A 15,779-nucleotide genomic window follows, 5' to 3' on the forward strand; every position below is an offset into this window, starting at 1 on the left:
AAGTTGGAACAAGCATTCCAGAACAAATAATTGCCACATAAAGATGGACGTGATTAATATTCTCTCTCTCTTAGACATGGGGGGGAGGGAGGGAGGAAGGAAGAGAGGGAGAAAGGAAGGAGAGAGAGGAAGGTGAGAAAGTGCCCTTAATTTTCAGATCACTTGCCAAATGCACTTGCTTACTCTACTCTCTCCTAGCCTCATCTCTGCTCTACCTTCATGCTTGTGTGATCATGTAGACTGTGGCTGTTTTAAACTAGGGCATGGGACATTCCAGCTTAGACTGACTTTATGATAGCCCTTGCCCATTCTGTTCATCTGTTTATTATCTTATTTATAGCACTTTATTATAAATTCTGTATTTTCTACTCTCCAGTGATTGTTTCTTATTGTCTTCTATCCCCTCACAGTAAGGTAGTATGCCATGGTTATTCTGTGTCAGTATAGGTATACAGAGGTGTGTAGAAAATGGGACATATTACCGTTAATTTTAAAACTTTTCTTAAAATTTAAAATGTTAAATAGAAATATACATAAATCATACATAAAATTCAATGTATTTAATGCTATTGAATCATTTACTTAAAAATAGTTAAAACAGTAACTTTTCTAATTAATATATTATACCATGGTTAGAAAATAAAATTAGCTCCCCTTATAACCCTTGTCATTGTATCATCAGTTGATAGACATGACATTTGGGTTGTTTAAATGTTGCCAACATTATAATAAAAATCTACTTAGCCAAATTAAGTAAAGGAGAACTTTTCATAAGGACAAGGAAAATCACATGCTACTCGTGAACACTGACCCTGGATAGAAAAGACAAAAGTCAAGCTGTTTCTGCACTGTCTCAGGGGCTGCAATGTCCTTTGTATATCCATCATAGTCTGTGTAGAGGAAAAGATGCATCGTTTACCAAACTTTAATAACTTCTTTTAAGTAAATATATAAGAGAGCTTTGACTGGCCATTGTGGTTTTGTTTGTATATCTATATCATTTATTAGAAGGACATTTCATGTTTTAGTACTTACGGATTTTCTTTTACCATTCTGTGTAGGTTGTTTCCTAGAAACATGGTTGTTTGTTGGACTTGATCTCACAGCTGAGTGAGGACGTCTTTACTGATAATGTCAAGTTCAGGATACCCTCCCAACCAAGGAGCTTTCAGCACAGAGCAAAGTCGTTATCCTTCACATTCTGTCCAGTATACTTTTCCCAGCACCAGACACCAGCAGGTAAGGCATATTAGCTGTCAAGATGGCATATATAGTTTATGGTTTCAACTTTCCTGTGTAATATATATATTGGCTAGTAATGGATATGCTTATTATTATTATTATTATTTTCGAATGGCAAGAATCATGTAAGAATCATTCATAGCCAGGTGTGGTGGAATGTGCCTCTAATTCCAGCACTTGAGGATCAGAGGCTGGAGGATAGGAATTCAATGCCAGCCTTGCTTATACAGCATATTTGAAGCCTACCAGGGGCAAATGAAGCTTCATCTAAGAAATACACACACACACACACACACACACACACACACCATATATATGCATATTTTATATTTATACCTATGTCTCCAAAAATTATGTTTAGCGCGCGCGCACACACACACACACACACACTCACACTCATCTATGTATAAAGGAGCCAAAGTTTGAGAATTATCTGTTTTTTCTTTGGGAGATTTATTTTTGTTTGTTTTGTTTCTGTTTTTTGAGACAAGGTTTCTCTGTGTAGCAGCGACTATCCTGGAACTCCTTCTGTAGACCAGACTGGCCTTGAACTCAGAGTCCCTGCTGCTTTTGCTTCCCAAGTGCTGGGGATTAAAGGTGTGTGCCACCACTGCCCACTTAATTACCTATCTTCTTACTGCAGTTTTCTGCTAGATTTCCAAGATCAAATGTCCCTCTTAATTTTCTCACATTTATTTATTTATTTATCTATTTATCTATCTATCTATCTATCTATCTATCTATCTATCTATCTATCTATCTATCTATCTATGTATTTGTATGTGCGCTTGCTCTGGCATACATGTGCAGATCAGAGGACTGGAGTCAGTTATCTCTTGCTACCATGTTTGTTCCAGGGATTGATCTCAGTTTGTCAGGCTTGGCTATATAGTGCCTTCATCTGGTGAACCATGTCACTAGCCCTATCTCTATGATTTTGAATTAGGAATTATTCACAGGAAAGAGTAAGTTGTCTACAGTTTCTCGGATAACACCATATTTACATTTCATGTTCTGGTTGAGTTTTAAGTTGGCTAGATAATTTGACCTCTGTTTAGTTTTAGCATAAACACCTCTACTTTAAGGAGATGTGATAAAGTTTCTATGAGTAACTTAACCTTTTCAAAAATGAAATATGAGGTGGAACTCCCAACTTATTGGACAAAAGCTAGTAATGTAAAAAATTTAAAGAAAAATACAGAAAGAATGTTGGGTTTGGCATCTGCCTGCTTTAGAACTCAGCTAGTGGAAGCAGGTGTATTTCAGGTTCAAGGATAGGATGGACTACATAGACAGTCTCTATCACAAAAGTAAACAAAAGAAAGCAAGAAATGTTTCTTAGGATTTCTGTTGCTAAGATAAAACACTATGACCATATGACATGAAGAAGAAGAAAGGGTTTATTTCTTAACAACTGTCAGGTCATACTTGATCAGTGAGGGAAGTGAGGATAGAGACCGGAGGCAGAACTAAAGCAGAAGCCTGGAGAAATGCTGCTGTTTATGACTTGACCTTGATGGTGTGCTTAGCTTGTTCTCTTATGCACCCCAGGACTGCCTGCCCAGGGAAGACACTGCCCACAGTACTGAGCCCTCCTCATCAATTTTCAGTTAAGACAGTGCTTCATAGGCCAGTTTGGTGGGCCATTTTCTCAATTGAGGTTCCTTCCCAATGATTTTAGATTGTGTCAAGTTGACGTAAAACTAGACAGCACAAATGAAATGCTCACCTTAGTGAATAAGAAAGCAAATTTATGAATCAAATACAGTTGTATTTCTGAGGACTCCTTTGAAATATGGTTTTGATTAAGAATATGTATATTCTTAATGTTTTTGCAGAAAAACATTAATGTACTTGCATGTTTTTGTCGATGCTCTTGTTTCTCTGAAGTTGCTTTCTGTTCCTAGGTTGACAATGTTTATCATGATTGGGTGTTTTATTTTTTCTTACCCCAATGCTATCCATGTGATTGCTGATTTCCTGGATTATTGCGTTGCTTTTTGTTTGTTTATATTAATGCATGTGTCTCTGTGCGCTTGTGGAGGTTAGGAGGACTTGAAGTCATAGGTTGTCCTAATTGTTCTTTGATTGGAGACAGTTTTGACCCAGCCTTTGACTTTTCACTCTCTGCAAAGACTTAAGGGAACCGAATTCGTGTTTAAGAAATCTTTTTATATGTAACTCCCTCCTCTCTAGAGGTCTTTAGAAATTCTGATTCCTCCAAACCTATATCACTGTGTCTTCAATAGCCATGTTTGTGGAGCCCTGTTTTTGAATACCCAGGGCTGTAGACTTTCAAATTGATTTTGGGCAGAAAGCTTACAAACAATTTTCTCTCAGAGGTTACCTCTTATACAGCCTGTTGCCCACTATCTGAAAATAGTTTCTATGAATTTACCCCCCCCCCCCCCCATCTGCCTGTCTGTCTAATCTATCTGAGACAGGATCTAATTGTATAGCCTTGTATTTCTTATGTAGTTATGTAGTCCAATTGAGTGCTGGGATTCTAGACATATGGTCTTGTGCCCAGCTAGATTCTACCATATGATTTTTCTAAAGTCTTCCCCACAACTCCCATGAGACAATTTAGTTTTTTGAGACAGGGTTTCCCTGTGTAACAGTTCTACCTGTCCTGGAACTAGCTCCTGTAGACCAGGCTGGCCTCGAACTCACAGAGATTCCCCAGCCTCTGTCTCCCAGGTGCTGGGATTAAAGGCATACGCAACCACAGCCTGGCCGTTTTCAGAGTTCTTGAGTTCGGAATACTTCATTGTTCTTGAGTGAGTGATCTTGCTCTGAACCTGTAGAGTTAAAGCTCTCCTTGGAACCTGCTCTGTTTGCATCTGTTTATTTCTGCTGATAAGTCAGTGCTCTTCTTATGACCCTTGTTTGTAGGAAGCCTGTGTTTGGTTGTGGAACTTGTAGTAAATCATTATCCTTGGTTTCGTACACTAAAATAATTAAATTCGAATTATATTATATATGTGTGTATGTGTGCTCATGAGTGCCACAGTACATATGTGGCGGTCAGAAAACTTGGAGTTTATTCTCTCCTTCCACCATATGGCTTGCAAGGATTGAATATAGGTTTTCAGGTCTGGTGGCAGGTACTTCTACCTGCTGAGCCATCTTTCAGCCCTCTAAAAAATTTAATGTATTGTCTGTGTACTAATTTTTAAAATATCTTATGCTTTTCTCCTTGGTTCTTTTAAGTTTAAGGATTGTCATTTCTAACTTCAGAGAAATGATGTGTTATTTCTTAGGATATTGCCCGTTACCTGTCGTGGTGGGTTTTTTTTTTTTTTTTTTGTATCTGTGTTCTGATGCTCTGAAAGTGATTAAAGACCTCTGGTGGTATTCTCTTTTTAGGGTTATATTTTTTTGAGGACATTATATCTTTTTACACTTCAAAATTTTATCTATTTACTAGTACTATAGTGTATATATGTATGATATATGAGAGTGCTGGAGGGCATGTGCCATGGCATGCGTGTGGAAGCCCGACGACAACTCTTGAGGAGTTGGTTCTCCTCCCATTGGAGGTTCTGAGGATTGAAATGAGGTGGTCAGGATTGCTGGGCAAGGGCTTTGCTAGTTGACTCAATCTTTCCAATCTTCTCTTTTACTTTCATTTAATCTTTTACTTCTTTCGTTGAACATAAGTTCATTTGGTACACTTAAATGTTTTTAAATATTTTTTTTTCTTTTTTAAAGTTTATCACCTTTTTTTAAAAAAAGTGATTTTATGCACATTGGTGTAAGAGTATCAGATCCCCTGGAACTGAAGTTACAGACAGTTGTGAGCTGCCCTGTGGGTGCTGGGAATTGAACCTGGGTCCTTTGAAGAGTAGCCAGTGCTTTTAACCACTGAGCTATCTCTCTGGCCCCTTCTTTTAATTTTTATGTGTTCAAATTTGTCAGGTTTCTTCTTAAGTAACCTGTAAGCTGTGATTTTTTTTTTTTATTATCTGCTTATAGAAAAGGGCTCTTCCTGTTTGAGCCTTAGTTTAATTTTATCTGTTTATGATTTTCAGAACTTCTTTCTTATATAGAATCGACACAAGTAAAATTTTCTATCCTAAAGCTTTGTATTACATGTGCTACCTAGAACAGTTTACCACCTACAATGAAACACCATTCCTCTGATACTCAATAGTTTACTTTTTGTCTCAAGGAATTTGTGTTTAGTATTTCATGTAAATGGACCAATAATAATATTTAGTCTTCTGATTCTGGATTAATAAACATAGTATCTATTTCTAGTATGATCAATGTTTTATTTATTTGTTATTATTATTATTATTTTTTGTTTTGTTTTTTGAGACTGGATATCTCTGTTTAGCTTTAGAGTCTGTCCTGCAACTCGCTTTGTAGACCAGGCTGGCTTTTTACTCACAGAGATCCACTTGCCTCTGCCTCCCAACTGTTGGGATTAAAGCTGTGAGCCACCACCGCCCAGTATGTTTTATTCTTTTTTATAGGTGCATAATATTATATAGATGTAGCATGTTTTGTTCATTCATGCTGTATTAGTATGATATTTTAAAGATTTATTTTTAGAGTTTCAGTGTATATCTGTGTCTGTGAGTGTAGTGCCTTCAGAGACCAGAGGCATCAAATTCCCTTGGAGCTGGAATTACAGGCAGTTTGAGCAGCACATCATGGATGTTGGGACTCGAAGTCAGGTCCTCTGTGCTCTGTAAATGGAGACTGCGCTTCTGTTTCCTAGCCTCCCAGGCCCGAATAATCACACAGAAACCATATTAATTACCACAGTGTTTGGCCAATGGCTCAGGCGTATTCCCTATCTAGCTCTTACATATTTATTAACTCATTTCTATCAATCTATGTATCACCACAAAGCTGTGGCTTACTGGTAAGGTTCTGGCATCTTTTTCCTTTGGTAACTACATGGCATCTGCCTGACCCTGCCTTCTTTCTCCCTACATTCAGTTTAGTTTTCCTGGCTAGCTATATTCTGTTCTGCCATAGGCCAAAGCAGCTTCATTAACCAATGGTAATAAAACATATTCATAACATACAGAGGTGAATTCCACATCAGTGCTCTTAACTACCAACCCGTCTTTCCAGCCTGGTATGTTTATTTTAAAACGAAGGTTTTATTGCTCCTCTAGCTGTCTCTAAAACAAGTAAAGTAGATAAAGAAGCAAACAACAACAACACAACAATAAAAATACTCCCTTAAACCCCCCACTAGGTTAGTGGTTCTCAACCTGTTTGTCACAAACCCCACAGGGGTCACATATCGGATATCCTGTTTATCAGATATTTACCTTATGGTTCATAGCAGTAGGAAAATTACAGTTATGAAGTAGCAATGAAATAATTTTTTGGTTGGGAGTCACCACAACATAAGGAACAGACTGTATTAAAGGGTCATAGCATTACGAAGTTTGAGAACCACTGCATTAGATCAGCACCTTCTTTTGGTCTCTGTGGGCACCAGGCACACACATGGTACAAAATATACATGTACACAATATCCATACACACCACACACACACATACACACATAACCCAAACTCTCCTTTGGTTGTGATGGAAGAAACTAGGACTCTTAACTATTAAGTTGATTTTTCTGGATTTCAGCTTCATTTGTAAATAAACATGGATTTAAAGAGAGCCTCTGTGTTTTTGCAAGCTAATTTGTTTTGAATTTACTACTGGAATGCTTTCTTTTCCCTCCTTCCCTCCCTCCCTCCCTCCCTCCCTCCCTCCCTCCCTCCCTCCCTCCCTCCCTCCCTCCCTCCCTCCCTCCTTCCTCCCTCCCTTTCTTTCTTTTTTATTTTGAGATAAGGTTAAAGTCTAGGTCTAGCCTTTGCTGGCTTGGAGTTCCCATGCAGGCCAGATTGTTTCTGAACTCAGAGATCTGTCTGCTTCTGACTCCCAATTGTTGGGATTAAAGGCATGTGGTATCACACCGACCTGTTTGGTTTGGTTTAGTTTGGTTTTGAGAGAGGCCTTAGGCTGGCCTGGATCTCAGTATGTATCCCAGGCTAGCCTGAAATTTACTTGCCTTGGTCTCCTGAGTGCTGGGATTACACATGCTCACTCTGAGACTAGACTCCTGAATTTGAGATTTATCTATGTGAGTAATACAGATTGGGACTTATCATATTATTAGAGAGATAGTTAAATAGACATTGAAATTTTATTTTGAATTACTTATTTTTAACAATAATAATTAAATGTTGAGCCACTAAGATGGCAAGTTCTGACAACCTGAGTTCAATACCCAGAACCCACATGGTAGAAAGGGAGAATTGATTGTCACAGATTGTCCTCTGACCTTCACATTTAAGCCATGGCATGTGCACAATCTGCTTCCATTTTCACAAGAAATACATGTAAAAAAATTTAAATAAGGGCTTAGAAAGATGGCTCAGTGGTTAAGAGTGCTTGCTCTTCTTTCACAGGATTGGAATTAAGTGTCAAGCACCTACATCTATAATTCCAGCTTCAGACTTTCCAACACCTTCTTCTGGGCTCTGAGAGTATCTACCTGCATGTGTATGTGTACACACACACACACACACACACACACACACACACACACACGGCACTTGCCTGGTGATGGTGGCACATGCCTTTAATCCCAGCACTCAGGAGGTAGAGGTAGGTGAATCTCTGTGAGTTCAAGGCCAGCCTGGTCTACAAAAGCTAGTTCCAGTACAGCTAGGACTGTTACACAGAGAAACCCTATCTCAGAAAACCAAAAAAAATAAATAAAACAAAACAAAACCCCAAAAAACAAAACAAAAACAGGCACATATACATAAAGGAAAACAAATCTTACTAGAAAAGTTTAAAATGTTGGTGAAAAATCGACTCATTAAAGTATTAAAATTGTCATTGCTGTTTGTTTTCATACTGGTTTTTAATTACTTTGTTTAACTTCATGGTGTATTTTAATACCAGGAATTTGCAGTCCCTGACTACCGCTCTTCTCATATTGAAGTTAGTCAGGCATCACAGCTTTTGCAGCAGCAGCAGCAGCAGCTTCGAAGACGACCTTCCTTGCTTTCAGAATTTCACCCAGGTTCTGACAGGTAATGGGTTTTCTTATGTTTCTACTTAGGATTAATTAAATTACATCATTTATTATTTTTATTTCTCTAACACCTGCAACTGGTCTTTTATACAGTTTGTGTTTTGAGTTCTTGTATTGGTTTTCTTTGAACTCTAGAGCCTCCTTTTTAGTCTCTGTTGTGCTGGTGGATTATAACAACTGGCTCACATCTTTTTTTTTTTTTGTTTGTTTTGTTGTTCCATTATCTGATTACATTTTAAATGAAAATATACTTGCTTTGCTTCATCTATGTATATGGGAGTATGCCATGTATAATGGTTTGTGTTTATAAGTCAGAAGACAACTTGGTGGCACGGGTCAGCTTTCTACTCTTACTTTATGGATCTTGGAAATCAAACTGAGGTTTTCAGGCTTGGGGCAGTCACCTTTATCTGCTGAGCCATATCTCTAGCCTCATTTTTTGTTTGAGACAGGATCTCACTTGTAGTCTTGGCTGTCTTTGAACTTGCCTACATAGATCAGGCTGGTATCAATCTCCCAGAGATCTGCCTGCCTCTGCCTCCTGAGTGCCACTATGCCTGGCCCATTAGTAAAGTTTATCCTTTAATGATTATACACAGACACACTGTATTACTGTTTTCTGGTTACTTCTTTTTTTTTCCCCCCATTTCTCATTTCTGCTGGCCCCTTTTTCCTGCAAATTACTTTCCCCTATTTATAAATTTCATAATTTTAGTAGTGCCATCTATGTGACTAACCTTCAGACATGTGGGTTCCTGAGTAGGTATGCAACTAGATACTATGCCTCTCCCAGAATCTGTTGGTTGCTTTTAGATCAGTAGTGTGTTATAGGCTACCATAAGTCCTTTCCCCTTCTATATCTGACTGTTAGGAGGACTGGTCTTCTGTGGATCCAGTGCCAGCCATACACTGTTGCTGTGAGTTTGTGGTTGCCATGACCTTGTCATACTTGGAAGATGGTTTTTTTGTAGCCCATTCCCATTATCTGGCTATTGCATTATTTCCATCTTCTCTTCGACAGTGTTCTCCAGACCTTAGGGGGGTGATGTAAATGTCTTTATTCTCACATTTAGTGCAGCCATGGGTCTTCCTGTTTGCCTTTCTTTGCTGTAAGAGGCAGAGCCTCTGTTTAAGCCTTTGTCTGTGGGTATAAACAGCTATCTAGGAGATGTCTTGACTCTAAGTCAGTTCAGCTAAATGGCTACTTTAGGTTCTCCTGAAGGGTCTAAGACCTCTTCAGTCATGGTTTTGAACCAGAAATACAGTATTATGAAATTCCTTTTTTAGAGCAAGTCCTAAATCCTTTTAGGGACCCGTTGGTTGTTGGGCCAGAGTTCAGGGTTTGGGGGTGGAGGGTTGAGGGGAGCTGGGAGATTAAAGAAGATGTACAGAGTAGCTGACAAATGATATAGTTTATTATAAGCAAGAACATGCACTCTTGGTCCCAAGGACATTTTATAGAGAATCATACAAGTGGCTTCTTTCCAGTACTGGTTATAGAAGGAGTTGTAGAACAGTCACCTTTATTGTTTACTCATAATTGTTTGAACATACTGTAGAAGGAGCCAGTTGAACTAAGTCATTCTGATGTCCACACCAGTGCCATGTTACCTAAACTCCTTTCTGGCTCTTATAGCCTCTTTTCCCTTAGTTGTTATCCCTGCAATACTGATGCTACCAGCTCACTAATTAACACTTCTTGCCTAACAGGTTGATATAGTTTGTAGACTCTCAATGTCTTTACCCTACAGTTCACCTGCATTGCATCATCTGGCACCATGAGATCAGCAACAGAGACGAATTTCAGGCCAGTTTCAACTTGATTTCTCTATACCTTGTATCCAAGGTTTATTATGTCTACAGCAGTAGGGTCATATCAGCTAGTTTTGGTGGGTAGCCAAGAGAAATGGCAATTGTTTTGGTGGCCTCCGGAGCCTCTCACCATCTCCTACAAAGGCATCCCACATTTGGCACTGGAGTTTTTGTTCATTGCTGCTTGGACCTGAATTGTTTAGTCAGTCTCCTTCTCCTCCTCTCCCCTCCTCCTCCCCCTCCTTCTCCCCTTCTTCCTCTTCCTATTGCTTCTCCTCTTCCTTCTCCTCTTCCTCCTCCTCCTCTTCCTTCTTTTTTTTTTTTTTTTTTTTTTGAGACAGGGTTTCTCTGTGTAACAGTCCTGGGTCCCAGAACTCGCTTTGTAGACTAGGCTGGCCTCAAACTTATTGAGATGGCCTGCTTCTGCCTCCCCAGAGCTGGGATTAAAGGTGTGCCCTACTACTGTCCAACTGCATTGTCTGGTCTTAAAGGCTACCTTTAGACTTTTCCTTTTTTTTCTTTTTTGATTAATAATTGGTTACCTTGTGTTTTTCTCATGCCCTCTTTATCTTATTTGACCTTTTCCCCTCATCCCCATCCCCTTGCCTCATTCATCTCCATTCCTTTCTTTGTTGATACTTTTCCACTTTCAGTATCCTCCCTCCCCCATGTACCCTATATGGTACTGTCTTGCTTGTCTCCCAGTGACTTCCACACCATTGTTCCCATTCTGGTTTCTTAGGTACTCCAGATAAACACACAAAAGACTCAGGGCCTTGGTTACATCACTCAGTATGATTTCCAGTTTTATCCATTTTCCTTCAAATTTATTTATTTATTTATTTATTTATTTATTTATTTATTTATTTAAATTAATTTATTTAGAGACAGGGTTTCTCTGTAGCTTTGAAGCCTGTCCTGGAACTAGCTCTTGTAGACCAGGCTGCCCTTGAACTCAAGAGATCAGCCTGCCTTTGCCTCTTGAGTGCTGGGATTAAAGGCGTGTGCCTTCACTGCCTGGCTTTCCTGCAAGTTTTATACTTTCATTTTTCTCCATAGTTGCATACACTTTCATTGTCCACTGATCAAACGATAGACATTTGGGCTGGCTGTGTTTTCTAACTATTGTGATAGAATTTCAGTGAACATGGATTTGTAAGTGTCTCTGTTGTAGGGTATAGATTCCCTAGGGCTTATGCCCCAGAGTGGCTAGTTCATGTGGTAGGCCCATATCTACTTTGTTGAGAAATCTCCAGACTGATTTCCAAAGTGGCTGTACCCATCAGAGTGTAGAGTGCTTAAAAATTTTATATGTGTGTGTGTATATACAGTAAATGTGTAAATATATTTAATAAGTATATAAATAAATATGAAATAATATATATGTCTATATGATGATAAATCCATTTTATTAATAGGCTTGAGGGCTAAGGAGGTAAGTGGAATCTAATGTCCTCACTAGGCTAGATCTCCCTGGTCTTTTTTATCCCTAAACATTTCATTTTCACTCTTAATGTTGTTGATTTAAAAGTAAATTTTATTAGGGTGCTTGATATCTCTCAGTGGTATAGCACTTGACAGAGAAGCTTAAGGTCTTCAGTTTCATCTCCAGCACAGGGAAAAAAAATCATTGTGTATATTTATGTAAAGGATGTTACAGAAGAATATGAATGTAGATAATGCAAAGGACCCTGCACGAGAACAAATTAACGTAACCACTGTCCCCTCTTGTGGTGGCAAGAAGCTTTTCTTGTGCCATTTAGCAAGAATCCCAAATGCAGGAACTGGAGAGGTAGTTCAGAGGTTAAGAACACTTGTTGCTCTTGCAGAGAACCCTGATTAATTTCCTAGCACCCGCCCATAACTCCAGTTCCAGGGATCCCAATCTCCTCTTGTGACCTCCTTGAGTACCAGGTATACAGAGGTGCACATGCAGGCAAAACACTCATACATAGTAAGTGAAGTAAATAATTTTTTTTTTTTCTGTTGGTATTTTCAAGACAAGAGTCTCACTGTGTACTCTGGCTGTCTTGGAACTCACTACGTAGTCCAGGTTGGCCTTGAACTCAGAATTCTTCCTGACTGCCTCCCCCAAGTGCATGAGCCACTACCACCCAGTAAATAAATCTTTTAAAAGATACTCTATTGCAAAAACTTATTCCAAATACAGTAAGTATAGTTTGTTGTGTGATGTTTTATTTCTTGGCTTTTCTGAGGAGCCCACCACTCAGCTCCCAAATAAATCATACTTGGAGGTTATGAATGCCCGGTCTTAGTTTACATTGTTTTTTGCCAGCTTTTCTTAAATTATCCCGACTACCTTTTGCCTTCAGGCCTTCTCCTTTTCTTACTTCTGTATCTCTTACTTTCACTCTTACGCCGTGGCTAGCTGATGTCCTCCTCTCCTTTTTTCTCACTGCTCCTTTTTTCCTTGTTGTTCTGTTTACATTCTCTGCCTGCCAGCCCCATCTGTCCTTGCTCCTGCCTCACTATTGGCCATTCATCTCTTTATTAGACCATCACGTATTTTAGACAGGCAAAGAATCACAGCTTCATAGAGTTAAACAAATGTAGCATAAACAAAAGTCACGTAACTTAAAATAATATTCCCCAACAACAGTTTATCATCTTCATTCCTAGTTTTGTGCATTAGCTATTTGGACTTGCCCATCCATTACATCTGCTGTTTTGTAAGTTCTGATTGTGTCAACTTTCTTTTCTTTCCCTCCCTCCCTCCCTCCCTCCCTCCCTCCCTCCCTCCCTCTCCTCTCCTCTCCTCTCCTCTCCCCTCCCCTCCCCTCCCCTCCCCTCCCCTCCCCTCCCCTCCCCTCCTTCTCTTTTCTTTTTTTTGTTTTTTTTTGAGACAGGTTTCCCATATGTAGCCCTGTCTTGGAACTCACTCTGCAGACCAGGTTGGCCTCGAAACTTAGAGATCCACCCGCCTCTGCTTCCTAAGTGCTGGGATTAAAAGCATGCATCACCCCTGCTTATTTTTCATTTCTGTAGTTGAATGATTTTAGATGCCATATATACATAAGTGAGATCCATGTAACATTGTTTATATCTGGTTTGTTTCAGTTAATCTAATATCTTCTAGGCACATCAGTATTGTAAAGAAGACAGGATCTCCTTTTTAAAAAAAAACAAGTAACTCTTGCTCTTATTTTTGTCTTGACTGTTGATGTTTCAATGAGCATGAAAATGCAGATATTTTATTTGGAAACTGTCATATTCTTTTGACTAATAACTGTACCAATCTATACTTGTCATCACTTTTCAAGGACTTGTTTTTTCTACATCCTTGTCCATATTTTTTTTTGATAGTAGGAGTCTTTTGAAATTTTGAAATAATTACTTGATTTAGAGACAGGGTTACTATGTTGTCTTGGTTGACCTGAAACTAACTATATAGAGTAGGTTGGCCTTGAATTTACAGAAATCCACCTGCCTCTGCCTCCTGAGGGATGGGATTAAAGGCGCGTGCCACCAAACTTTATTTGTTTTTTATTTTGTTTATGGGTGTTTTGCCTTCACGTATGTCTGTGTACCACACGTTTGTAGTACCTACAGAGTCCAGAAGAGGGCTTTGGATCTCGTAGGGCTGTAAATACAATTGTAAATTGAGATGTGGGTGTTAAGAATCAAATTTGGATTTTCTGGAAGAACAGCCACAGAGTCCTCTCTCCAGCCCAGTAACAGAAATCTTAATGGGTGGCTGTGGGAAGTGGTATCGCAAAGTCATTTTGATTCAAATTTTCCTACTAATTAATAATATTGGATGCTATTTCACATATCTCTTGGCCGTTTTGTTTCTTTTTTATTGTTTGGAAAAATATGTATCTATAATTTGTGTTTCTTTTGAGATTGTGGTTTGTGTGTATTCATGTGAAAGTAGTGTATGGAGGTTAGAGGTGGATGTCAGGTGTCTCATATATTTGCTCACACCTCCCTGTCCCCAGGCATATGGATGTAGGTTTTTGAGTGAGGTAACAGGGTCCTAGTTGCCAAAGCGTAGAACTTGTTTGGTGAATTCTCATGTTTTCTGGACAATTGTACATGAATACTATATTCCTTTGGCTCAGATAGCTTTGTGGAGCCGGGTATTGGTACTCATATCTGGAGTTCCTTCTCCTTCATGGCAGATTTCTGGATTTCTTTGAGTAAATAAGGGGCAAACTTTTTGAAGCCACTTGAACCACAAGAACCACTTGAAGTCATGTGATTCTGATTATTGATGGGACATTATTAGGTCAGGAACTTGATGGCAGAATGGCCCTTCTTTATACCCTTCTTTGCTTTAGTCATTCTGCTGGTACCAATTTGAAATTCTACCTACTTTAGTTTTTGAGATGGATTCTCTCACTGAAACTGGAAGTCCAGCAACCTACCCATTTCCTAGTTTTGTAAATGGGTCCTAGGGATCTTAACTCAGGTCCTCAGGCTTGTGCGGCAGGTATAATTCAATGAGCCATTTTCTTAGTCCCAGGTGATTAAGTTTTCTTTTGTGTTATTTGAATTCTTTATGGATTTTGGATATCAGATAACATTTCTAGTTTTCTGCTTTTACTTTATTTGATTTGTTCAGCAGAAACTTTTTAAAACAATTTTTAAAATTGACTCTTGGGAATTTTATATCATGTTCCCCAATCTCGCTCATTTCCCAGTCTCTCCATATCTTCCCCTCATCCGCATAGTGTCTTCCCCCAAAGAAAAATTTAAAGAATCTGTTAATTCAAAATAAGCCAAAAAACCAACTTCAGTCCTCCATTTTTCCCGCCACTCCAACACCCCTGCATTTGTCTTAATGGCATTGGGAACTGTGGTGTATCATACAAATGTTCATTGTAATGAGTTGTTTGTTCAAGACCTGGCTTCTGGTACATCGTTAACATTGAACCCTTACTGAAAATCCTCCCAGATATCCCACCATTGCCCTGAGATTAGGGGATCCCTGTCCATGGTTTTATAGGACCAGTCCCTTCATGTACTCCAGCAGGTCATGGATGGGGTAAGTGCTGGGGTGGGCCACTCAAAGCCCTGGATGTTGGTCTGGCTGGGTGGTAGCTGATTTGGTCAGTCCTGGCTGCTGGGGCCTCCCCACTTAGGCGAGGGATAGAGCCAGCTCTTCTATGCCCAGGATGTCAGGTGGGCTCTCCCATGCTTGTGATTAGGGGTGGCATCATTCCAGCTCTCCTGTGAGGGGTGGCACCAGCTCCTTTGCTACAGTGGCCAGTGAGGGGCAAGGCCCTCTCTCCCAGGGCCAGCATAGGGGCATGCTGGCTCAGCACAGCCCTCAAATTCAACACACATGGTTCTTTTGGTCCCCTGTGGTATTTGTGACATAGAGATCAACAGACCCTTGCTGCAATAGGACTGTGGACCCTGACGTGACCCTTATTAGCAGGTCAGGCCCAGAGATCAGCATGGCCCCGGTGGCAGACTGTCCAGATAAGTATGGTCCTCATGGCAACGTGGCCCTTTCACACCAACATGGTCTCAGGTGGCTGACCAGAGCCCAGGCATCTGCAAGACCTTTGGTAACAGGAACCATGGGCATCAATTCAGACTCTGGCTGCTGTAGGGTCATGGACTTAGACAGGGCTCTCAGCAGCAGCCCAGACCTGGATGACAACTGTGATCTGGGGTGGCAGCT

The 15,779-nt window shown here is 39.7% G+C and overlaps 1 protein-coding gene across 18 annotated transcripts in view; it reads left to right on the forward strand.

Annotated features, from left to right (window-relative positions):
- Ncor1 (nuclear receptor corepressor 1) overlaps positions 1 to 15,779 on the forward strand; it is a 162,619-nt gene that overhangs the window by 19,670 nt on the left and 127,170 nt on the right. For all 18 annotated transcript variants that reach the window (XM_038324739.1, XM_038324754.1, XM_038324736.1 and 15 more), the window contains exons 2-3: positions 1,062 to 1,239; positions 8,182 to 8,312. In XM_038324739.1, coding sequence (XP_038180667.1) covers positions 1,132 to 1,239; positions 8,182 to 8,312 — 239 coding nt within the window. In that variant the 5' untranslated portion in view covers positions 1,062 to 1,131. The remainder of the gene's footprint in view (positions 1 to 1,061; positions 1,240 to 8,181; positions 8,313 to 15,779) is intronic.

This window comes from Arvicola amphibius, chromosome 4 (genome assembly GCF_903992535.2).
Source record: "Arvicola amphibius chromosome 4, mArvAmp1.2, whole genome shotgun sequence".
Taxonomy (NCBI): Eukaryota; Metazoa; Chordata; class Mammalia; order Rodentia; family Cricetidae; genus Arvicola; species Arvicola amphibius.